The 25,836-nt window shown below is 35.7% G+C and overlaps 1 protein-coding gene across 4 annotated transcripts in view; it reads left to right on the top strand.

Annotated features, from left to right (window-relative positions):
• gprs (speckle type BTB/POZ protein) overlaps window positions 1-24,238 on the top strand; it is a 410,903-nt gene extending 386,665 nt beyond the window's left edge. For 3 of the 4 annotated variants that reach the window (XM_081740472.1, XM_081740471.1, XM_081740473.1), the window contains 4 exons: window positions 11,271-11,428; window positions 15,078-15,209; window positions 16,882-17,064; window positions 23,962-24,238. In XM_081740472.1, the coding sequence (XP_081596598.1) occupies window positions 11,271-11,428; window positions 15,078-15,209; window positions 16,882-17,064; window positions 23,962-24,171 (683 nt within the window). In that variant the 3' untranslated portion in view covers window positions 24,172-24,238. The remainder of the gene's footprint in view (window positions 1-11,270; window positions 11,429-15,077; window positions 15,210-16,881; window positions 17,065-23,961) is intronic. The other variant, XM_081740478.1, reaches the window with a different exon arrangement.
• Window positions 24,239-25,836: the final 1,598 nt, after the last annotated feature.

Below are 25,836 nucleotides of genomic sequence, written 5' to 3'. Positions count from 1 at the left end.
AAGGCTTGTCGAAACTTGCCTCCCAATTCCAGGAAATGACACCGAATTCTAGGAAAACAAGATAATTTTTTGCTGACTCGGCCGTCTATACGCCGGGACATCTACTTGCGTTTTGCTTGGAAATAGTTGCTTGTTTGCTGATGTTGCTATTCAGAGCAGTTATCACGGTCTGTTTGTCAATACACAAACATCAAAAGGCTTTGGTGTTCATGAACGTGGGTTGCCCAGTATTAATTCAAACTCCATTTCTCTTTGACATTTGCAAACTGCACGAAATAAGTTTATCTTTAGCCACATTGAATTGCGGATCGTGTATAACGGCGTTTTCGTACAATTTTAACACATGATCATCCTGTGTAGAAATTTAAAAATTATTTCTCCAGTTTATTAGACCATTTATTCGTAGTATGTAGGATGTATATTGCCCTAGTAGCCAAACATTTGGAGTTTCTGTATTTAATGATCCAGGACTTGCAAGACACAAAACAATGATAACTGTTTGCATATGTATGAATCTCCAATGGACCTTTATATAACATCTACATGCAGTGAATTAAAAAAAAAAACTTTTATATACATTTGTACAGGATCAATCAGCCTTAAGCCAATTGCGTCACTTGCTCCTAATTGCGCCCTGGACTTAAATGTGATCTACTCTTGGCTTGTGAAATACACAGAACATACATATTGTAATATATATGTTTCAAGTAATAGCACATTTCATGTATTACAGGCAATATAAGTGATTGTTGTAATATTTTTTCTGTTTTTAGGCACAACTAGTTTTTAAGTTATTTTGTTTAAAAAATTGTTTAATTATTTCCGAAAATATTTGAAAATTTATTACTAAAATTGTATATTTCAAATATAAATATTGCCTGCCCCGGTTAGGATTTTGCCTTTCATATCTTACACAAACAGTCTTCGAAGTTGGAATTGTTAATATATATATATATATATAGGGTGACCCCAAAGTCCAGTTACCCCTGAAAATAAGTAACTTGAAAGGCTTCCGTAAGATATTTGTGTACGGCGAGGGCATAATGGGCAGATGTCTCATCATTTATAAAAGGGTAACGGGAAAACTTATATTAACATTTATCAAGGGGTAACGAGACTTTATGGGCACCCTATATGGACCAGTTCCAATTTCTAGTATACACCAAGAACGAAATTGAAAAATCACCCAGTAACTTTATATTGGGTCTACAGAAAAATAAGACTAATATTAGTCCTTTTAAAGAAACAAGATCTTAACTCGAGTCATTTTTTTCTTTCCTGATGTTATTGTGCATACGCGTATTAGCCTCTGGGAAGCGTGAGAGTCGAGCCTGCTGACATAAACACAAACAACTACTGAAGCCGCGGTGGCTCAGTGGTAGAGTGCTCACCCCTGAGGTGTATTGGCTCTGGTTTGATCCCAGCTCCCATCAAGTAAGCTTTGTGGCTTATAAATGTCGTGTGCCTGAGTTTTCTCGGGGTTATACCGTTTCCTAGCATTTGCGTGATTTTTGCATCATCCATCTCATTATCACCGCCTTCTTTAGTCTCAATGCACAATCGTCAAAGGTTAAAAGTAAATAATAATAATGATATAACTACTGAGTAAGCACTGTGGTTTTATTAAGAACAATTGTATTACAAAAACAATAGTGCACTAGAAAAGTCTTGTTGGAAAGAATTATAAATTGTAAGAATGTGATTATTATTATTATTATTGAGTTGAGTTGATTTTGAGTTTAACATTCCGTTCAGCAGCGAGGCTATATGAGACGTAGACTTACTGACTAACGTGGAATCCGAACTACATGAGCTCCCACGAGGAATCGAACCCAGGTTTCCTACGCCAAAGGCGCGTATGCTAACCGCTTATTATTATTATTATTATTATTATTATTATTATTATTATTATTATTATTATTATTAATAATAATAATAATAATAATAATAGTAGTAGTAGTAGTAGTAGTAGTAGTAGTAGTAGTAGTAGTAGTAGTAGTAGTAGCAGTAGTAGTAGTAGTTTTATTAAAGATTTGAGAATTCAAGACTCCATCTTAAATCGCAGAAGGGTCAGACAAAATGCACGTATGAATAAGGAGCGGGAAAGAGGGATTCCTGGAGTGTGCGGACTTTATGAACTGGAGGTGTGGGGACAAGTAAACAACTTTGGAGAACAGTGGTTTAAGTCAAGTTAAGTATATGTTGTTATTCCTACGATACAATGTTGTGTGTCTCTATTGTAAATTTGTTATGCCTCATCTCGAAATGGCAAATCTCGTTACGGCTATTCTATGAGGTCATGTCTTTGAAACATACCTCATCAAGCAGGGGATTAGATAAATGTAGTAAACAGCGTCGGAGAACTCATAAAGGGAGAAAGAAGCGACTGTGCAATGTTCCAACACAAAGCGTGCTCTCAGCGGAGTTAATGTTGTTTGGAAGGAACAAGGAAGGAGGGAGGCGAATAAACAGAGAATATTCGTTCACTCCATCGTACATCAAAAGATTGCTTCAGAGCTAAATGAAACCCTGGAAGCATAGATTCGGAATACCCTTTGGTCTTCTTCTATGAAACGATTCTGACGTCCGAGGAATGGTTTACAATGAACAAGCCTCTAATGTCTCAATTCAAATGGAAACTTACGGAGTAAACAGAGCTTTGAAGAAAGTGAAATCAAATTTAAAATTAAATTGTGTAATGTGGAAATTACATTTCTTTTACAATATTAGCGTCGAAAGCTTGTTTGAAGCCCTGTAAAAAGATTTGAACAATTCCTTCCCATTTGACAGCAAATAATTGGTATTCAATTATTGATCTTAAGCATAGAATGGAAATCGTTTCTATTGGAAATGAAAAAAGTACTGGTTTATGAGTAAAATAAGAATAGATATTTTGACTTTCCTAGCTAAATTTCTAAATTGAAACTCATCAATTAAATTTATAGTTTTTGTAGGAAATCAAAATAGCAAAGACGTAGATAACATTATGTTGGGAAGGCGTTCTTCCATTTTGTCATGTGAACAGGAATGCATCGTGTAAAAATGTTACTACTATTACTACTACTACTACTACTACTACTACTACTACTACTACTACTACTACTAAATAATAATAATAATAATAATAATAATAATAATAATAATAATAATAATAATAATAATAATAATAATCACTGGCGTAAATCCCGGGGAATGAGAGACATGTTCTCTCCAATCTTGGAACTGGGGGCAACTGTCCCCCCCCCCCTAATAATCCGATTTGAAATGTGTTTTGGGGAGAGAAATGTGATGGTTTGTATCCGATTGCCACAAAGGAAAGTGAGATGAAATTGATAAACCCCAAAATAGGTCTCAAATCTGCCCGCCTCCCAATGTTGAAGATAACTCTGCTCTCCTGTTCCTCGACAGCATTTTTTGAACTTCATAAATATTTTGAACATTGCTTAAAAAATAATTAAAAAAAAACATAATGGGAGCGGTCTTACTCGATGCCCCAATGTTAAAGACAGCTTTGCGCCGCTAATAATAATAATAATAATAATAATAATAATAATAATAATAATAATAATAATAATAATAATAATAATAATAACAGAGAACTAGAGCCGTTAATAGTATCTCTCTATATAGATAAATACAAAAAGTTGTTATTTAATTTTTGATGTTTTTAAGGAGCGACAACCCAGAAGCTGAAGAAATTTCCACAAATAACAACCTTCAGTTGGTCTCTTTGCCTTCACATAGCAATTTTCTGGTATTAATACCGTCCAACAACTGAACCTTTTTCACCTTCTCCCTCTTATTCCTTCCACCATATTTCTATTATGTCCTTCATTATAGAATTCCTTTTTAACCATTGTCCCAGTCAGTTTCCTGTTCGCCTTTTTAATTACATCTAATATTGTTACTTCCTTCCTCTCACCATCAACTGACAAGTAAACCTTACGTTTGGGTGAATCGAGTTGCTGACTGAGACACATATGAGAAAGTAGTACTAAATGTGGTTAGTATTTCAGTGAAGTTGTAGGTGCGAAGCTCCAGGGAACTTTTTACCAATTGCGTGTAAATCAAAACTAACGTCACCATTGTTCTTCTGATTTAATTTGCGCCTTAAATCATGTATCACATGACCCTATTCCTATTTTTAAAACTTAACCTTAATTCAAAATGGCGGATTTTAAAATGGCCGCCGTCAGGTATACCCTTAGCATATGACTTCCCCCTAGTCCCAATATGTACCCATATATTTGTTATTCACGTTTTGTCGTTACAAGAGGTCTTACAGGGCTTTTACCTCCAACTGTATGAAGACTATTCTGTACTTTCATTTGATGTTCTGGTAGCTGTATCTCCTAAACCCCTGGAGCTTCGCACCTACAACTTCACTGAAATACTAACCACATTTAGTACTACTTTCTCATATGTGTCTCAGTCAGCAACTCGATTTACCCAAACGTAAGGTTTACTTGTGAGCCTCTTTCGCCTCCTCCCTCTTATTTCTTCCACCATACCTTCTATTATATCACGATGACAATGGATGTTCCTGTTAGTTTCTTTCCATCTTTTGAATTCATCTAGAACAGTTGGTGAAATCTTTAAATAGTAGGAGATGAAGAAGCAATGACATAATAAATGAAGTAAATTGTTGAATAAGTGCTTCCCAAGTGATTAAGATGGACGTCTATGCTTTGATCTTTCGGGAGGCGCAGTGGTATACAACATCGTATCCGTGAGTTTTCTCCCCTATTCTCATTCCACCAATTCTTCCATCATCCATCTTCCTTAGCCTAACGGGCATAATCGTAGGACGTTTAACTAGAAGGTTTCATTTTCATTTGATCCCTAGTAAGAGTGCAATTGGTTGATGGATGTGGAGTTTAGCATCCGTTTAGAACGCCAAAGCTACGTGAGACGTGAACCTACAAACCATAGACCTGCCATCCACAATCAAACCTGTGTCTTCCGTGCTAAAGGTACAGTGCATGCGATCACCATATAGCCAGGAGGAAACACTTGATTGCATAGAAACTTGATGAATACTTTGGATCCTGCCTGAAGCATGATATGTAGTGTGTGGTTGTATCAATCGGGCTGAGTAATAATGTGGAAGGAAAGTTGTTTGGAGACTGATGAAAAAGAAGAAAACGAAGATAAGAGAAATAAACGATGGTGCATAATAGAAAGTATCAGTGCTACAAGTTTTAATTTCGTCTGCTAGATTTCAAGCGCTGGAGATGCTGCGTTTCTTTCAATAGTACAAAATAAGCTATGGATAGCCAGCGTTACCCATCAAGATATTAACGGATTAACCCCATTAATGAAAATGGCCAAGATAATCTCTCCAGCTGTGTATTGTCTAAACAATTTTAAAAATTCACTTTCGTTCATGAGCTGTTGTGTGGAGTAACGAACGGACGTTGCAATATTACAGCCTTGTAAATCCTACTGAGTGAATGGAGAATTCAGTACTGTATAGCTTGTGGATGATAACCGTTAATTTACACAGGCCATATTTGTATAATTAAAAATTATGATTATGATTATAATGCTGTAGAATAGTAATGTGAAATAATGGTGCCGAGCATGAGATTGGCCTAATTAACGGAAGCCTTCTTCCCAGTGGCGGCTTTAGCAGGTAGGCCGGGTAGGCACGGCCCTACCCAAAAGTTTGAAAAATACATAAACGCTAAAAGATACGATAAGGAGCAAATATATTTTCCACTATTTATATTAATGGTAGATAATTATTTAACAAATAGCATCAACCACTTCTGTAAAAGTAATTTCCTACTGTCATTAGTCAATCAAATGTGTAGATGTAATCATGACCGAGAGAGCGGGCCTACCCAAAATTAAAATCCTAAACCCGCCCCTGGTTCTTCCATTTAACTTGATCGCCATTTTTGTGTTACTGTCTGTTCATCTGTCCGTCTATTTGTTCGACGTGATCTCTGTAAGACAATTTATCGGATTTTAATGAAATACTACTATATAGATATACCTTCCTCCGACCTTCCGAAATAAGTCTGTTTTTTTTTCGCTTTGTATCTATTAAGACGACTGGGATAAATTTGAGTCCAATCCACCTAATATTCTAAATTTGAGCATATCCGTTTAAAATGATGTTGAGCAGTAGCGTACCAAGGAATTTATTTCGGGGGGGGGGGCTCCAAACTAAATATGAAGGTATTTTATATTAAAATTCCTAAAATTGCCCCTAAAATTAGGCTAAATTTTAAAAAAGTCAAAATTTCGGGGGGTCCTGACCCCCAGGACCCCTCCTGCGTACGTCCCTGATGTTGAGGATAAACAAACTACTTACAAACTATTCGGTTTTGACGAAAAAATATAGGGTATGGGTTGCATAAGGCATTCCGATATAGTATCTTGGGTACAGATGCCCTACTGAGTGAAGACGCCTCTGTTCGAATTGCTCAAGGCCTGTGACTAGTGATCACAGGACTTGCCACGCGTGTGAAAGAGTACACAGTCTTAAGTAAATATATGTGGAGGTTGCATCGGAGAAAGAAGGTGCTTTTGTTCAGCCTGTTCACAAAACTCAGTTACTCTTATTTCAGTGTCTATAATTTTATAGTGTGAAACGTGGTAATGCTCTTGACGGTAGTTAAATAGAAGTACATGAATAAAACTTAAAAACTTAAATACTTAAACATAATTATTTAAAAACTTCAGTCTTTTACAAACGCTAATCTGCTTTGTTGTGTTTCTGCGTTCATGAGTATGTCACGTGATCGATTGGGGCGTCTTTGCTTCAAAATTAGAAAGTTGCCCTAGTCAAATCGAAGCAAAGATGCCCCACTAAAGGTTTAAGATTTCTGTTCGGGACAATCAGTTTATGACGTGTTGCAAGGATCTGTACGTTCGTTATGTTTTAAACAATGTTTGATTTGAATATGAAACACTAATTGTTCTGTAATAACGTGTAATTAACTGTTCACTCGGAAGCAAACGGGAAATTTCTGTTTGGAACAAGGGCTTGGTCTCCTAGCTGGATTGCTGCTTTCAATGATGCAATATTCTATTTATAAACTGTTTCTTTTCGCTCCTTACGTAATCAATATTGGACAGAATGAACTTCACATAATGTAGCCTATATGACACTAGTTGACTAGCAAGCTGAATCAAAAGAATGTGTATGGATTGAGTTTTAAGCCATTTGTGCGAGCTGAATATGCACGAGGGTTGTTCAAAATACTAAAAAAAAAAAAAAAAAAAAATCCTTGGGGGAGAGGTTTTGCGACACACTTGATTTTTCACAACTTATTTTATCTGGTTGAATTATTTTGATAAGGTAAATCTCTGGGTCAATCAAATATCCCTTCATTGCAAATTAAAGAGCATTTCTACTAATTAATCAGATGTCATCATCGGTGTACCCAGGCACGTAGCCAGGATTTCGCAATAGGGGGGGGGGGATCCGTGACGAAATACTGTGGTTATCACACCAGGGGTTCGATCATTCTAAACTATTTTACTGGTAACATACATTCGTTCGTTTAGCCAGGATTTCGTAATGGAAGGGGGGGGGGGTGCGTGACATGAAATACTGTGGTTACAACACCAGGGGATCGATCAACCTAAACTATTTTACTGACACAAGAAAAAAGTATTGAAAAAGACATAGTCTTCCGAGGTCATTCGAACTCGGTTCTTCTGGTCGTCTTCTTATTTCTCTTATCTTAGTTTAATGCCGTCAAGGATAGCAACAAGATCTCTTTCGGGAGTAAAGACATCCTATAAAATGGATTAGTGTTGCCGCGAAATTCAAAGTGGTTCCTATTATTGGTAATTCTGGGCATTGCTTACGTTCTACGTGAGAGGCTGTCTGACCGAACCGGTTTATGGATCGTCATTTGTAGTCCATAGGGTCACTGGCGCAAATTCCGGGGGGATGAGGGGGACATGTTCCCTCTAATCTCAGAAATGGGGAATGCGTTTTTTGGGGAAAAATGTGATGATTTGTGTCCGATTGCAACAAACGAAAGTAAGATGAAATTGATATCCCCATCCCAGAATAAGCCTTAAGTCTGCCCGCCTCACAATTTTAAACACAACTCTGCTCCCCTGATCCTCCACAGCAGTGTTTTTCAACTTCATAAATATTTTGAACATCCTTAAAAAAAAAAAATATGAGAACTGTCTTACCCGACCTTCCCAATGTTGAAGACAGATTTGCGCCGCTGCATAGGGTTAACATGGAGCTAGATGGAATTCGGAATGTTCCGTTATAATAATATCCAATTTTAACTTGATCCCTCACCCTCGTTTCCTCCACACAAAGCTCCTCATAAGAAAGAGTAACCAAACGCTTATTGTAGCTTTATATTTTTGAGGCTGATTTATCTCTTTCTCGTTTCTTTCTGTTTCATCTTTCCTTAATATTTTTCATTTCTGGATCCGAAGGGGGGGGGGGGTCCGGACCTCCCGGACCTACCTCTTGGCTACGTGCCTGCAGGGGATACATTACTTTTTCAAGGAGCAGGTTTTTACATATTAAAAGAAAGCCGTCCTCCCCTCTGGTCCAGTGGTTAGTACATGTCCCTTTGGTGTACGAAATCCAGTTGTGAATGCCTTGGAAAATTTGAACGATTACGGTGGTTTGGATTTAACCCGTAGGTTCACTGCATGATATCACTGCATTAATTGTGATCGCAAGAATCCAAGTTAGAAAAAAGTGAACAAATTATAATAATATGTAAAGTCCACAATTCTTTTTTCTCTTATTTTTATCCATTGTTTATAAACGGATTTAGAAATTAGTCTATATATGGAGAATATTTGCTATTTTGTTGAAAAGTTTCTTTACAATTAAATACATAGTTAGTAGAAATTAAAGTTAGTAATGTTAGTGGTACAAAAGCATAATTTCATGTTTCTATGATATTTATGAATACATCTTGAAAAATTGTGAAACTGCGGCATCTTTCCTCAACATGGATACCGAACATGCCCCATTTGAAGGTTTTTTGTAAATGGTTTATTTCAAGTTCTTTACTGAAATAAAATTGCCTTCCGACATATTACAAACAAGACATCAATCTTCTAATCGACCATAAATTCAACCACCTCACCTCAATTGCAGGAGTGAAAAATGGGTAATAATGAAAAAGTGGGGCATCTTGACCCAAGTTACTCTAATCCCCATAGCTGGGGGTTAAACTTGCAACAGGAAAAGGATAAAGTATTAAACAATGTTTCAATATAATTTCTGTGAGACAAAGTTTCATTTTAATTAGGGTTGCCGTATTTTAAAATTAGAAAAGCAGAGGATTCTAAACTGTAAGTACTGATGTGAACTTGTGTATTACAAATATTGACCTGGGATCCTTCGAACCATTTTTTTTTTGGTGATTTCTTTAAGTGACACTTCCAATGTACTTTACTTGTGAGTCTTGAATTGTAAAGTAAGTATTAAATAAGTATTACAGTAAGATATCTGTAATTGTAAGGATATCTGTAAGGCAAGTTAAAAAAAAAAAAAAAAAAAAAAAAAAAAAAAAAAAAAAACAAGCGATATATGGCGGATATTGTTCATACGGTTTTCTCTCTAAGAAATACAACAGAGTACGCGTACTGGGCAAATAACTCACAGCCTAAGCCTGAGCGTGGGTCAAAATTTAACTCATTCGCGATTGAGATTAACAGAGATGTAGCGGTTTACGTTGAATATAACAATACTTTTTTTTAATCAACAAAACAGTCTTAATTTTTTCTCCAATCCCAAAAAAAAAGGGTGTTTTTTCGTGATTAAGAAATGAATAAGCAGGAGACGAATATAAGACCTGAAAATCGGGTAATATGGCAACCCTAATTTTAATGGAATATGAGGTGCATTTTCTTTGTGTTCTGAACCATCCCTCTGCTTGAAGGTAAAATAATCGAAGAATAACGGATTGGATGAAGTCCGTTGTCCATTGTTAAGAAAGCTAAAGGTAACTTTCGTATAAAATATTGGACTTTGATAGAATAGTGTTAATATTTTTCTATCTAAAAAATGAAGGGTGAGTTTAGACCCCTAATGTAATGAGAATAGTTTCAGCACTGGTTCTCATAGTGAAAAATGGTAGTGAAGAGCGAGAAGCGGTTTATTATTATTATTATTATTATTATTATTATTATTATTATTATTATTATTATTATTATTATTATTGGACACACGGAAAGAATAGGTCATTTCCATATTTATTCGTCATACAAGCAAAAGTGGTACAAATCAACGTAGTACTTATTTGTGTAATATTCATTCCCATAGAATGGAAATGGTAATAGGAGACGAAAAACGGTTTTCGTTATGGATTTTAAATTCCAAAAATAGAATTCATCTCAGCCTTATTCTTCTATTAGCTGAATATAGGCCTACCCATTCTTTGCATGGGTCAGATAAAATATTTATGTAAACAAACTGAACAACGAAAGGAAAAAAATAATTCCTTTCTACTAATGGAATAGGAGCCATTTCTACTAATTTTACGTCTCGGTAAACGCCCCCTGAGACCCCCTAGTTTGAATTTAGAAAAAGCACCTCTGGCCCGTAGTCGATAGGGGCTGTATTTTCAAGTCAATGCTAATTGAAGTATCGCCATTCAACTCAGCAGCCGCGAAAACTATGGATTTGACACTAATCTCGGACATTTTGGATTATTTTTACATGTCTCGGTCCCCCACCCACAATTTGACCCCTGGCCCGCAGCCGAATGGGGTGAATGCGATCGGAGTTTTAGCATTGATCTCAGCGACCGCGAAAACTATGAATTCGACACTAATATCGGTCGTTCTTTTTACTACTTTTACATGTCACTGTAAACGCTCTCCCCCCCCCCCCCCGCTTCCTGAGACCGCGTGGTTCGAATTTTGAGGAAAGCCCTTCGTCTTGATCTGGGGCCTGCACCAAAGTATCCCTGACCAAAATTTGGTAACTCTCGGTCGACTCGTCTGGTCCCCAGGCTGCACATAGACAGACAGACAGGGAAACACAAACGAACTCTTCATTTTATTTATTTAGATTAAAGCCGGGCTATTACACTTCCGGTTTTAATATTCATCCATACTTAATGCTAATAAAATAGGAATAATATATATTGGTGTGGATTCAGTGTCCAATGAACAGATTCTGTCTCCAACATTGAATTTGAATGGTTTGGAAGTTGCCGTTATTTCATAATGTCAAACTGCATATATATTATTATTAGTAGTAGTAATAGTAGTAGTATTAATTAGGAAATAAGAATATGTATTCCTGTATTTTGCAGGCGTGATGAACGCAGCTGACTACTATGGCCTGGATGAGCTCCGAAGAGCCTGCGCAGGATTTGTACAGTGTTGTATAAATGTCGACACCGTGTGTGCCCTTCTTGCTTCGGCTGAGAGGTACATTCAGTACAAATGCACGAAGTCACTAGTGCAAAAGGTAAGCATCTCACTTCTGTGTATTTACATAGTACTTGCTAAAGAAGTAAGTGTGTCACCGTTAGAAAACCCTTTTGGCGTAGGAGACCCGAATTCGATTCCCGACAGTCGGCTATCTGCTCCGGATCACGTGTTCAACTGTAGGTCTACGTCTTAATTAGCCTCGCTGCTGAAAGGAGCGCTAAATTCAAATGGAAATTCAGAAAACCCAAACTGTTGGCAAAAGACAAACAGCATAAAATCTGCTAGTCAACATCGATTTTGCTGAACGTATAATGCAGTATATAAGTAAATGATTCATTTCAGCAAATCAAAAAGTGACAGTTATTATGTGCAATAAATGTATTTTAGCTCTAAAAAAAATTCTTTTATTTTCTGGAAAATTATGCATCACCAGTTATCCTGACACATATTGTTTTCAGCTCGATGCGATGTATTTATATTTGCACGATATTTTAGTTGAAACAAAAATTGAAATTTAAAATTAGTAATTAATTTGTTGAGTTTAGCGTCCCGTTCACCAGCGAGGCTATATGAGACGTGGGCTTACTGATTAACGTGGAATCCGAACCATATGAGCTCAAGCCGAGAATCGAACCCGGGTCTCCCGTTTAAAAAGTAGTGATGGTGTTAGATTGTATATCATTAGCTGTACTCTATCACCTTGCAATTTCATAATGAATGGATACGTTGAGGAGAGCACATTTCAAAATCGATTTCCCTTCAATAAGTGGAACAGTTCTCCTACAACATCCGTTGTTAATTTTAGTAAAAATTTTATATTTCTTTTCTGGAAAACTACAAATGACATTGTCCACTCACACATATCATTTCGATCTATGGCCGCATCTTCGGTTCTTGTTTTTATTTTTTATTTTATTTTATTTTATTTTTAGATGCTAATGAAATTTCTGTACTGTTTAAGAAACAGAGTCTAAGAAAGAAATTAGAATGAATTCAAGTAACCCAGAGCAATACAATAGAAAAAGACTGGCAGGACAGGGCCTATGGTTTAAAATACTATTCCGGCATTCTTGTCATGAAACTTCACAAGATTCCTAGGAGACATTCAATAAGGACCATCAGTCACAGATTTCGAACCCGGAATCTCGAGATTGCGAAGAAAGAAGCCTAACCACTAGCTTGGTGAAAGAAGATGTGTCACTGTCCGTTTTTCGACCCAGTGAATCAAAGGTTGTGTACAACAAATCTATATTTTAAGGTGGTCGGTAGGCCTTTCATTCCGCCTTCGACTGTTCTTAAATGTAATATCATGGCCTGCATTTTTTAAAACATTGATTCCATCAATTTGATTAAGCAAATACAGGAATTATAGGCCTACTTTTAGAATCTCCATTTATTCTGGATGGCTTTTTCGAAAGAATCTCCTATTGTTTTATAGTTTCCTGAGTAAAATGCCATGAGACGCCTATTTTGTACATAATTATATGTAAATAACTTAAATATTTTACACCCTTTAATCACTACCTACGTAGTACATATAAACTTCTGAACGCACAATTTACGGTTGTATGAATAGAAAAATTGTTGAAATTTATTCTGAATGCAATATTATCCTTATTTTACATACTCGTAGCCTTGTAGTTGTTGTACCTATCTTCCACCCCCTGATATTATAAGCTAAAAACTCTTAAAGCTCTAATATATTACATTCAACTTATTTATTTACTTCTGAGTTTTTCCAGAACTCAATAAGCTATGCAGTTACTTAAATACGAATGCCCAAATCTAAACATGAAATGAAGTCAGAATAAAATCTTTGAGTTTAACGTCGTTCAATTGCCGGTATGCCTTTTAGGCTAAAGGAAACGGTGATTAAGGCAGGTCAATGGTAATGGAAGAATTCAGAGGGAATAGGAGTGCCACGGACACGATGTTGTCCACCACAAACTTACTTGGCCAGGGATCGAACTAGAGGTAACCGCTATACCAATGAACCAACGCGCCCCCTAGAAATCTTAATATGGTTCCTCCTCTTGTCCTAATAATAAACAGGGAAGCAACGATACAATTTGTAAGCTGCATTAAATTATTATAATAGTTTTAAATCAAGAAATTGCCTCCACGCTAGCTACATCTATTGACGTCCTTCAGGTAATGATAATGCAGGTACCGACATCTATTAGTGTAACTGTTTACTATTAGGATTTAGAGTGACAAAATCAGAGTTTGCCTTTTATAAATAGGACTTATTAGCCTTCCAAACTGCGCTCTGCACAAATTTTAGAAGCCCTATAGGACGGCTGTGTTCGTCTCTCCACAGATATCGATGTGAAATTGGTAACGTGTAGTCAGAAACTTCTTTCCCTCAGTCTTTTCCCACTTATTTCGGTCCTCCGTAAAATCTTTTCCCAGAATTCCTCTCCTCTTACACCTTTCTGCCATCGTCCTTCTCTATCTCTGTTTTCTGTAACCAAAAAAGTTGAAAAGTTAGAGAAAACAGAGATAGAGAGTCCTAATATTAAATGAGCCGCTCTAGGTTACGCAAAAATATATCTAATTGGCTCCTCATTATAGCCTGATCGATTACAGTCCGTGTTGCGACCATAATGACTTTCTTGCACATGGTGCATCACTCTTTGTCAGACTATCACCTAGAAACAGGGGCGAATCCAGGACGGACTTCTGGGGGGGGGGCAGTTGGTTGTAATACTTATACTTAGAGCTACTTTTAAGAGCTCCAAACCCTGGGATGGGTTTTATTTATATATAATTTTTTTTTAAAAAGTTTTCTCTTTTTGGGGGCAATCGCCCCCTGGATCCGCCCCTGTCTAGAAATAATATCCATCAGCCACTACCAGCGGTAAATTTCTCGCGTCTCATATGGAAATCAATACAAAAAGGGAGACCCGTGCATTTCAGACAGACACGCTAGACGATAGAATTATCATGAGACAAGACATGTTTCTCGTGTCGCCCCGTCTCATCGGCATTAATCAGGACTAGATACAAATGTCAAACGTAGAATAACCTATCTAGTAAATGAATGGCGATACGTCAAAACTGAGTCCAGATACTCGTTTCTAAGATTTTAGTCTAAATTCATGTCACACATACCCCTTTCTATTTAAAATTATTGTCTGATATCCAATACGGCGAAAATCAAGATGACTACCATGATGTCCACACCCCCACTCAATACAGTTTTCCAACCAATATTGGCTTGCAACATTTGCTTTTCCTTCGTCCATGCGTCTCGTTATTACTGCCATATCGCAATACTTCTGACTAATCCTATCTACAGATCCACCTGTACGTTCTCTCAACATTAATAAAACAGGTGCTCTCAGAATATTTTTCGTATTAATAAGGATTTGTACTTTGATATCAGGCTTTTATTGCGTGGGGCCGTTTTGAACCAGGCCTTTTTGATGGAAGCTTTCTTGATGCGAACCCTTTTGACTGAAGCTCTTTTGACTCAGGATCTTTAGACATGGTTCTTTGTGTCCTCGACCTGTTGTCACCCCCTACTGACGTCACACGGATATAAATAATGTGTATCTTCATTATTAAGAAACTTTATTATAGTTTCATTGAGAAACTTATTTCGACATTCATTGCACTTACACAATAATATTCTGAAGGCCTCTTAAGTAACATTTATTCATCTGCTGTTCTGTTTTCTGTAGGTTTTGGAGTTTGTGGATGAACACGGCAATGAAGTGCTTAATCTGGGGTCTTTCACGCTGCTTCCGCAACATGTAGTGAGGCTCATTATGGCCAGGGAAGAGCTCCGAGCAGATGAATTCACGAAATTTCAGGTAACTGTTTATGTTCTGAACTCAAGAAGTGCTTCACCATTAATTATTATTTTTTTTTTTATTATTTCAGAGACATTATAGTAATATAGTATAATGTATGACTCAAGTGACCAGCATATTTTAGGTAGTTTTCACTGTGTATGTTTCTCACTTGTACACTGAACTTTCTCCTATTAAAAGACATTGGTGGAAAGCAGCATCATAATTTAGATTTTTTCTGGGGGAGGGAGAAGCATTAATATTTGGGCCCCTAGAAAAAGTTGTTTTAGATCCTCCCGTAAAATTCGAGAATAGGCTCCATCTTTCTCTTACTCTTTGTGGACCCGTTTCATACATGACAAATTAATTAAGGAGACATTATTGACACATCTCAAAGCCATACGAATAAATATTATTTCTAGGGCCTCTAATAGTACACTTTTTTTTTTTTTTTTTTACTGAAATGGGCCCACCATTCATTTTTGTTTACCTTTTTGTTTGATTCAGTTTTGTTTACCTTGATCATCACTCAACTGATCATTCCCTTGAATTTTTTCAGCTCTTCCACGTAGAAAGCACCCGTCCGTCTGTCTTTCAGGTGCACATTCATGGTACTCGGCATCAACGAAGACAATGAGCATGGCTTTGGACTTCGACCGTCCCATTCCAGTCTTTTTTTTTTTTTTTTCATTTTAATTTAATTTTACTTATTTATTTATTTTGCAATGGGATGCTGCTGTCTGCTATTTGGCACTGTGACGTTTTGTCTCTGGATCTTACTGAAATACCCATGTTTCGTCGCCGATTATCACGTTGTTGAAAAACTCAGGATCTGTTTGAACGCGCTACGAAAGATCTATGCAAACCAGGAAAGGGTTTTACCTTGGATTGTCTGTTAATGAGATTGCCACAAAATTTTCACATCTGCAAAGCCTCTTAGTAATTATGGTGTGCACACTTATTTTATCAATTCCTACGCTGTCTACAATCATTCGAATAATTAACCACCGATTCGACTTCAACACATTACGCACACGTTCCACATTCTCCTTGGTTCTGCTCATGGACGGGCGTCCCGGTTGGATCCGTCTTCCGCACTCTCTCGACCGTCTTGAAGCACTTGTGCTATCTCCAAACAGCAGCTCTTGATAGGTTTTCACTCCCGAACACTTGCTGGATCATAGCCAACGTCTTCATAGCCGATTTTGCAAGTCCCACCCAGAATTTAATGGCGTAGCGCTATTCATGCATTTCACATCATGATGTTACATTGCATGTTTAAGGTTTGACCGAGCATATAGACAAGGGTCTACTTAAACACACGATGTAAACCGCACGGAAGCTCATAGGTGACTGACTCTACGTACGTTTTGAAGCTTATCCCTTCATCGAACAAGCGCTGCAACGTACAGTCAGGTCAGCAAAAAATTGGTGTCATTGCTTTTTATATAATCTTTTTATTTCCACTTAAACTTATTCCACGTATGTCTTGCAGCGGATTTATCTATCATCTGATTATCTTTTGTTTGTTTGAGTCTGTGTAACTTTTATTTCATGCTCACTCACGGTAAACGCGCCTACAAGACAAATATTTCATTTTATTGTCACCTATATTATTATTATTATTATTATTATTATTATTATTATTATTATTATTATTATTATTATTATTATTATTATTTTGTCATTCCAGGCTGCATTGATGTGGAGTAAGAAGCATTGTGATACAAACCCCAACATGCAATTGAAAGATATTCTGGGTAGCTTCCTGGAGTATATCCAGTTCCATAAGATCCCTGCCAACGTTCTAATGAGGGAAATCCATCCACTAGGATTGGTTCCATACCACATCATTATGAATGCTTTGGCCTACCAGGTGCAATTCGATATTGATCTATATGTGAATAATGATGTTAAAAGGGCGTAACTCCAATAATTTTCGTTTTTTACCCTATCGTAATACAGTCAGAAGTTGCTGAGTTGATATAGGTCCGTGAATTCACCTCGAAAAAAATTATCCTAACAAAGAGGATATGAGAATACAACATCCCAATATTCTCTCTTTGTTTTTAGGGTCATAACTTCAGGACTGCTGGAAATTTGGGGTTTCGGAGTTTCTACGCCCTTTTAACATGGATATATTATGTGTGTTTAGTTTTAGAGACTTCCAAACTATGATATGCATAAGTATTGAGTCAAATCGTTCATCTGTCGGCAGGGTTCAGAGCAGAAACGGTGGAAGATGCATTTTTTGTGTGGTTTCAGTGTCCGAAGAATAGGTTCCATCTCAAGCTTCGTTTCTCTATTGAAACCAGAAGTAGACGTACCATTTCCGGTTTTAATAGGGATACTCATAGTTTGGAAGCGTATTGTAGTTAAATGACGTAAAATGAAATTCCTTATTTACAATTAGAACATAGTAGACAGCCCGTTTCTATTTGTTGAATTATCTGTTAAGTATGACGGCTATTAATTAGCCTAATAGTTTAGTAGGTATTTGTTTATTTAAAATAGCAAGTAAAAGAAAACACTTCATACTCAGCACCAGGTACGTAGCCAGGATTTCGTAAAGGGCTGGGGGGGGGGGGTCCGTGACATGAAATACTGTGGTCATTACACCAGGGATTCGATCATTCTAAAATATTTCCTGGAACATATATTAGTTCGTTTAGCCAAGATTTCCTAATGGGGAAAGGGGAAGGGGGTGCGTGACATGAAATACTGAAGGCGCAGGAGCTCGATCAATCTAAACTACTTTACTGGCAACATATATTGGTTTGTTAGGACAATAAAATGAGAATATGTTTGTATTTGAATAACAAATTATGAAGAAATCTCGAGGAAAAGAATATTTAAATAGTATTGTAAAAGATTTTACAATATCTACGTTCCTTCCTCTGTTCATTCAAATATAACAATTTTTCTTTCATTATGACCTGAACTATTATAGAAAGTACATATCCAATATTATAAACAGTACATATTCAATAATGTCTTGTAAAATGTTTTACAATATCTGCGTTCCTTTCTCAGTTGAATCAAATGTTAACGGAACTTTCTTTCCACATAACCTTTTGTTTTTATTATTCCATCAACTATTGTCTGTTCCAAACGACAGGTTAAAGGAGCAGTAGAAAACTGTTTCTGAAATAACATGTTTGATACTGTAGGGAGCGATGACGAAAAATAACGATAAAAAATGTCCACACTATTACAGAACGGCACTATGATTTCGAAAGCTTAAAATATTCCTGGCTAGTAGCAGAACTTTTCTAGAAATTTCAAATTCCCTGACTTTTCCAGTATATCCCGCTCATTTGCCACCATGTATTGCAAGTAATACAAATCTCTTCATAAGAAAGAGTAACCAAACGCTTACTGTAGCTTTTTATTTTTAACGCTGATTCTTGTTTTTCTCATTTCTTTCTGTTTCATCCTTCCTTATTTTTTTCATTTCTGATTTCGAACGGGAGGTCTGGACCCGACGGAACCGCCCCCTCCTGGTTACGTGCCTGCTCAGCACTATAAATTGTAAAATATCAGCAGTTTCAAGGGAAATAGCCCTCATCTTCAGCTATGATAGTGGTCGTAGACATCAAGTGGTTTCTTTACTTCCATTTTTTTTTTACGTTTTTTAACCTTTTCACACGCTTGCACCGTTCTAATCTTTTTCACACTCAGGTTATCTGAAGATGATAGCCATATCCATCGAAAGTGTTGCTGTTTTATGATTTCTATCACTGTTTACGTATTCACTTCATGCACCGGATAAAAGGTTTTCAAAATCAGGTAAAAAGTGTATTTGAAAATGGAAATTTCGCAAACAGAGCTAGTTGAAATGGCTTTCGATTTCTAAATTGCTTTTGGTTACCAATAATAATTATATGTTATCCATTCTTAAAATTCAAATTAGGGCTGTGACTTGTATTCATAAAGTATTGAAGCCATGTTGCCACGTCGACGATGATCTTTTAAATTATTATAAACATTTGTAAACATTATAAACATTATAAGATAAACCAATTCTGACTGTCTCATAATTTCCTTACATGATTATTTGATGTGTAATGTACACGTAGAAAACTATGGTAAGTATACAGTATCTTATATTTGCAGAAGTTAAGATCTATACCCTTACACAGTTCAGCGGTATTTCTTTTTTGTCTCTATTTTTTTAAAAAATTACAAACTTTCACATTAGCTTTCTTAATCAAAAAATTAACGCAAAAGTTTTATAGTTGAAAATTGGGCATTGTAGTTATTTTGCAAGTGACTTAATATTCTTCAAGTAACTTCAAGTCAGTTCAAAGCGTTGTAACAAGTTTTCTAATTTGAGTTATTAAACCCTCAGTGTCTCACAATCCTTGACCATTTATAGCTATGTTGTTCTCGCAACACGAATTTTTTATAACAATGTTTTCTTTAGAATTGTATTATACTAACAAGAAATGTGAAAATTACACACACAAAAAAAAAAAAAAAAAAAAAAAAGCGTTAGTGAATATCTGAAGGCTTTCTAAATATGAGTTGGTAAATAATGGCGAAATCAGCTTGGTCGAAGGATAAAGCAGTGAAGAAGGTTACGAATTATATGAAAGTAAACGTAAAGTTGAATGTAGTCAGAAAGAACAAGAAAAACTGGTTATGACGTTTTCCGTTAAATCTTACCTCAATAGCATAACGCTCTCGTCTTTGGTGCGAGCGGTCCCGAGTTCGATTCTCGGTGGGGGCACTCAGTCGAAAAAGTATAAAAAGCTTTCTCAGGCCAGCCATTCTGAATGAGGTTTTTCTTGCTTTTCCTCATTCACACCAGGCAAATACCGATTTGGTACCTAATTAGTAGGTCCCAGGTCGCTTCTTTTCTTCCCCAATCCTTTCTTCTTTCCCTTTTCCCGGATAGTGTGCTCACCCAGGGATGTCATCCCTCATACGTGGCGGACTAAATGGCCATAGATGCCGAAAGCCCAGAAATGTAAATCCTAAATCCTTACCTCAAAAGCACCTAAAATATCTAATTGTGAACGTTTCGGCAATAGTTCTTGCCCTCCTCAAAACAATTGTTTCAGAAAACTAAATTCTATTGTGTATGAAACTATATCCTATTTGTAATCTTCTTAGTAGCATTACTTTTCTTACTCTCTGAAATCCTTTGTAAAATTTTCTTTTACCTATATATTCCTGTTCATGAGCAAATAACGAGTGGGAAGGTAATTAATAATAAAGAAACGTAGTGTTACTTCTTTCACCCATTTTGTTTCATTCCACTAATGACGTAATAGTCGGGAACAAGTATTAACATTACACTAATTTGAACCTATTTATCAAATATCGAAATTAGGAAATAATCCCCTCATGGGGCGTCCTGGGTAATTCGAAGAAGATGCATAAACTTTATCATTGTTATTGATTTTACTCAAACAACTTGACCTTTGACAATGTTCTATCTATATTTACATTACGTGATATACAACGTTTTTAAGCTCTTCATTATGTCTTAGCAATAAGCTTTCAATTAGCCAGCTCCTTGTTATAGTTTTAGATATATGTGGAAGACTTCATTTTTTTCAAAATTGATTTTCCATTGACTTTAATGTTCATGTTTCGTACGTTTTAGCTATGTTCCATCCATTTGAGGACAATTTCTTTTTTGAATGTAGACTCTACAAGGTCTGTTCTATATTTAAGCTATAGTATAGCCATCTCCCTCTTTTCATTTTTGAGAAAAGTGGAGGAATTATTTGTTTTACATGGATTTTCCATTGACATTAATGTTAGTTTTGTGCTTTTTTTTAAAATAAAGTTTCATCCATTTTAGGACAATTTGCTTTTGGAATGTAGAATCTTCATAGTCCCTTCTACATTTCAAACATCTCCTTCAAAGTCTCTTTACATAATTGAAACCAGATATACCCTTTCTCATTTTAGTCAATGTAATATTTCTTCTCACTTCCATATTTTACAAACTATTTTAACGACTTCTATTAAATAATTATTCGCAACTAGGTAATTTTAGAGATTTAGGGGATAAGATTTTTGATGGATATTCAATATACATTCTATTAAATCAAATAGCTTTTTCAAGTGGCAAGAACATTGTTTGGGATGAACTTTTGTTCTAATAAACTTAGTAAGAGAGAGCCAGAGATAGAAAGTTTAATTGATATTAAAGAATATATCCAATTACTTAAAGAAACTCAAGACAAAGAGGTTAACCAAGGTCGTTAGGACGGAATCTTCTAAATTCTCAGCAAATAATTTACGAGAAACGGCAAAATACTTGTTGCAGTAATACTCAGATTTTTATGTACAAATTTTAATACAGGAGAATAAACAAATCTTGTTTACGACAAAGTTGTAAACTGTAATCTTCGTTGTTACTTTGGTTTTCTAAGTTATTCTTGAATGAGTACGTTTCAGTTCTCTTTTAGACATTAACAGTAACTTGATCAGTTTTTATACTATGTAATTGGCAACGCTGATATCACATTTGTAATTGCGTCAGAAACGTGAAACTGGCGTCTTCATGAGGTATAGCCACATTTTGAGATTAACTCTTACATTTTAATATTTATTTAACTGAAGATGAGATCTATATCGATCGATGGATCACATGGAGCTGAACAAAATCGTTCGAGATCTTTGACTTCATGGACAAACATGTTTTAAAATATTTTCATTGCATTCAGTCTTCTCAAATTAGTATAAAAAGCACAATTAGAAATTTACATAAGCGTGGGAACTTTCCTACCATTGACATCAGCGGTGGTTCCTTTAAGGTCACGGTTGAAGAAATTTAGTTTCATTGGGCACTGTAGACCAGTTCTCTGTAATATTTGCATTATAATTACCAAGATCTCAACTTCTTTGCTATTAATATAGTGGCATAATCTAATATAAATAAATAAATAGTTTGTTTGTGTGTCTGTCTGTCCGTGTGTCTGTGTGCGGCCTGGGGATCAGACGAGTGGACTCAGAGTTACCAAATTTTGGTCATGTGTACCTTGGTCCAGGTCCCAGACCAAGAGGAAGAGTTTATTTATTTATTTATTTATTTATTTATTTATTCAAAATTCGAACTAGGGGGGCTCTCAGGGTGGCGTTTACCGCAATGTGTAAAAATATTAGAAAATGACTGATATTAGTGTTGAATTCATAGTTTTCGTGGTCGCTGAGATCAACGGTGAAACTCCGATTGCATTAACTTCCAAATTCACCCCATTCGGCTGCGGGCCGGGGGTCAACGGCGGAATACCAATACATGTAAAAATAATCCAAAATGACCGATATTAGTGTCAAATCCATAGTTTTCGCGCTCACTGAGATGAATGGTGATACTCCCACAGGCATTGAGTTCTAAATACAGCCCCCATCAGCTGGAGGCCAGAGGCGTTTTTTTAAAATTCGAACCAGGGGGTTTCAGGGAGCATTTACCAGGATATGTAAAAGTAGTAGAAAACAACCGATTTGCTTTTCCTTTCCTTGTTCAGTTTCTATACATAGATATTTTATCTGACCCATGCGAAGAATGGGTATTTCAGCTAGTTAAATATAAAACCATAACCATTCATCTGTCTTTAGAAGTTTAATTTCAACCTCCTAGGCATCAGCAAGATTTTAATAATTGGTTGTATGTTATGCGAAGAGGACCGTGTGATTGGAGGTATATTAATCGTTGAAGTTTAAGGCTAAGCACATACAACGTTACAAATAACTAAAGTAACTGTCAACGTAACATCACAGTTATTTTCGTCACCGAAACCGGTCACATATATTTATTCTTTGGCACATCTTAAGGGTTACTCAAATACTCAAATAAACATAAATCCATTTACAAATTATAACACATTTCATAAACTCTGTTTACAATTGACAGTTAAACATCCCACTATCGATATATTTTTTTTTTTTTTTTTTGGCTCACTATTGACCTGGGTATCTGTCATTTATTTAAATATATTATCTCTAACTTTGTCTGCATCTTTTACTTAACAGTTGGCTGAGATATTATTTTTAGAAGATATATTTTAGATGATTGTATGCTATATCTATGAAATATATAAAGTTGAAAATAATTGGTCCAACATCTTGTTTTATATACAAAACTTTGTTAATAAGGAAGAAAGAACTGAATTTTTGCTGACGACATAATTTTAGTACTTGTTCTCGGGTTATCAGGCAGGCGAAGGTGTCGACATCTGGCGTTTCAATTGCAGACACTACATTCATCTTCAGCGTTTGTAATAAAGAGACCAGAGATGTGAGATGTGGGCATGTGCATATTTATAATGACTGTTTAGGTGCAGAGCTATGAATAGGGGCTTGTGATTGGCTGAGGGAAATGCTGGCTTCTGATTGGCTGAGGGATGCTGGCTCCTCAATAATAAGCTTCTAAGTCATATGAACTACATATTAGAAACATATTATACTTTGTTGGGCTTCCTATTTCATCTTTCGTATATTTATCTTATGCGTAAAGTGGCAGTGATTTTATAAAGTGTTATTATTATATATTGTTTTGTAGCTACAAAATTATTCGATTGGAATTCCCTCTATTATTATTATTATTATTATTATTATTATTATTATTATTATTATTATTATTATTATTATTATTATTATTATTATTATTATGAATGTTATAAGCAATCTTTCAGATATGATAAGTAAAGGAAGAACAACAGGTAAACCTTACAGGTTATATATATATAAGCATCATGTATAAATGTGTAAATTGAGAGGAATGTGTCGTCCTATAGCCGATTTCTCTGTGCAGGCAGACCCAACAAGTGTCGACCCCGTCAAGTTGTCTCCCAACCGAGTAAGGAGGTCAGGACAAGGCCGTTCCATGTCTGTGCAGAGCTCCCTGGACCCTTACGGAAGCATCACGACGTTGAGTTCGAGCGCCAGCAGTGAGATGGACAGTGGCAGAGTAAGCTCTGAAGGCGGGGGAGGGGGTTCTCCTGCAGGAAAACACTCCAACTAAATATTTAATTTTCAATCAAACACCGCGGAATGTACCATACTTATGAAAAGATAAACAAATAAATAAATAAATAAAATAAAATAAACACTCGCATCTATCAATAATCAATGGAAGCGAATATTTTTATATTGATTGTTAAAATTAACAGAACTGAAAATATTGTATATCAAAGTCGCTCTCTTCGAAGAAACAGAAAGATAAAAACGTAAAATGGGTATAAAACAGAATGGGTGTGTGTATAATAACATCGATTTCAATTAATGCCTACATTATTATTTATGTCCAACATATCAGTTTCAAAGTAGTAAATGTAGTTTGTCCTTGTGTATTTTGTTACGTCAGAGAAACTCATTTGTCTCTTTGTGTTATGTGTACCCTCATTAGTTTTGTTTTTAGAAATAAGTCAATAGCGAAGTACATTTTAGTTTGTTTTTAGCTATATGTCCTGTTAACCAAGTCAATTATTCATTCATTATTGAATATTTGTTTGTACCGTGTGCTATTTTTATTAATAAGATGTTGTGCACTAATATAAACACAAAATGGCTTAAGTAATGGCAACATTTGAGTGTTGACGTATCTTAAGAGTTAGAAACTATTTTCTACAATATTGCATTCAGTGGCAGCTCTTGATAGAAGTTACACTGGGACATATTAAAATGTTATCTCTACAAGCTAAGTGAAGAGAATTACGTAATATATTAATTATTGTATACAGAAATTAGTACATTAGTTTAGCTTTTTCCATTAGTCTGCAGCGATACAATTTTAATTGTTACCAGTGTGAATTCCCTCAAAAGCTACTGCTGACTGCATAATATGCTAAGTTGCAATAAAATGCGGATTTCATCCGCAGAATGTTTCACAATTTCTGTTATAACTTTCGAAAGGTGGTTCTACTCACGATGTGTAAAGGAAACGATAAAGCGGTTGGCAACATGTTGAAAAGTAAACTTGGATCCATCAGTGCAAACACCTTTAAAGGAAGTAATGAACTAGATAAATAAATAAAAAAAAATCTCTGACAAGAGTAATACACTTATTTTAATAAATAAGTGTATTACCCTTGTCAGAGACCTAATTATTACGAAACTAAAACAATGTGTTCGTGGAAGGATTTTTATAGAACATATAAAATGTTTTTCTAAGTAAAAGCACGTAAATTTGAAATATTATTAATTATTTAAATACTGAGTAGTATAAATGTGACTTTCTGTGAAGTTGTTCGATGGGACGAATAATGTTTATGAAAAGACCTAATTACCACGAAATTAAAATACCGCTAATTTTACAGTAATTATGTGGTATCTTCAAATAGATAAAATATAATCGAAATGTGGAACAAGAGCGCGCTAGACAATATTATTTTGCATGAAGTACCTTTATCAGAAGTCAGCTAATGGCTTTCCGTTTGCAGCCATTTATAACCGCGAAAATAAATTCCGATTGTCCAAATGGCTTGAAGTCGAAAGCAGATAAGTGAGTCGTGATAACGGTAAAATCCGCGTTCTCTCTCACGTGACAAGGTAATTAGCAGTAACAACTAGTAAAGTTCAATGATAACACTCATTGCTAGTCTATCATTTTATTTACAATTAAGTGAAGTAATCAGATTGAGCTTAATTGGCCCTTACAACTATATCAAAGTCTACATTAGTGCGCGAC

This window comes from Thermobia domestica, chromosome 15 (genome assembly GCF_964235325.1).
Source record: "Thermobia domestica chromosome 15, izTheDome1.hap1.1, whole genome shotgun sequence".
Classification (NCBI taxonomy): Eukaryota; Metazoa; Arthropoda; class Insecta; order Zygentoma; family Lepismatidae; genus Thermobia; species Thermobia domestica.
Note: the sequence above shows the minus strand (reverse complement) of the source record. Positions and strands in the feature narration are given on the sequence as shown.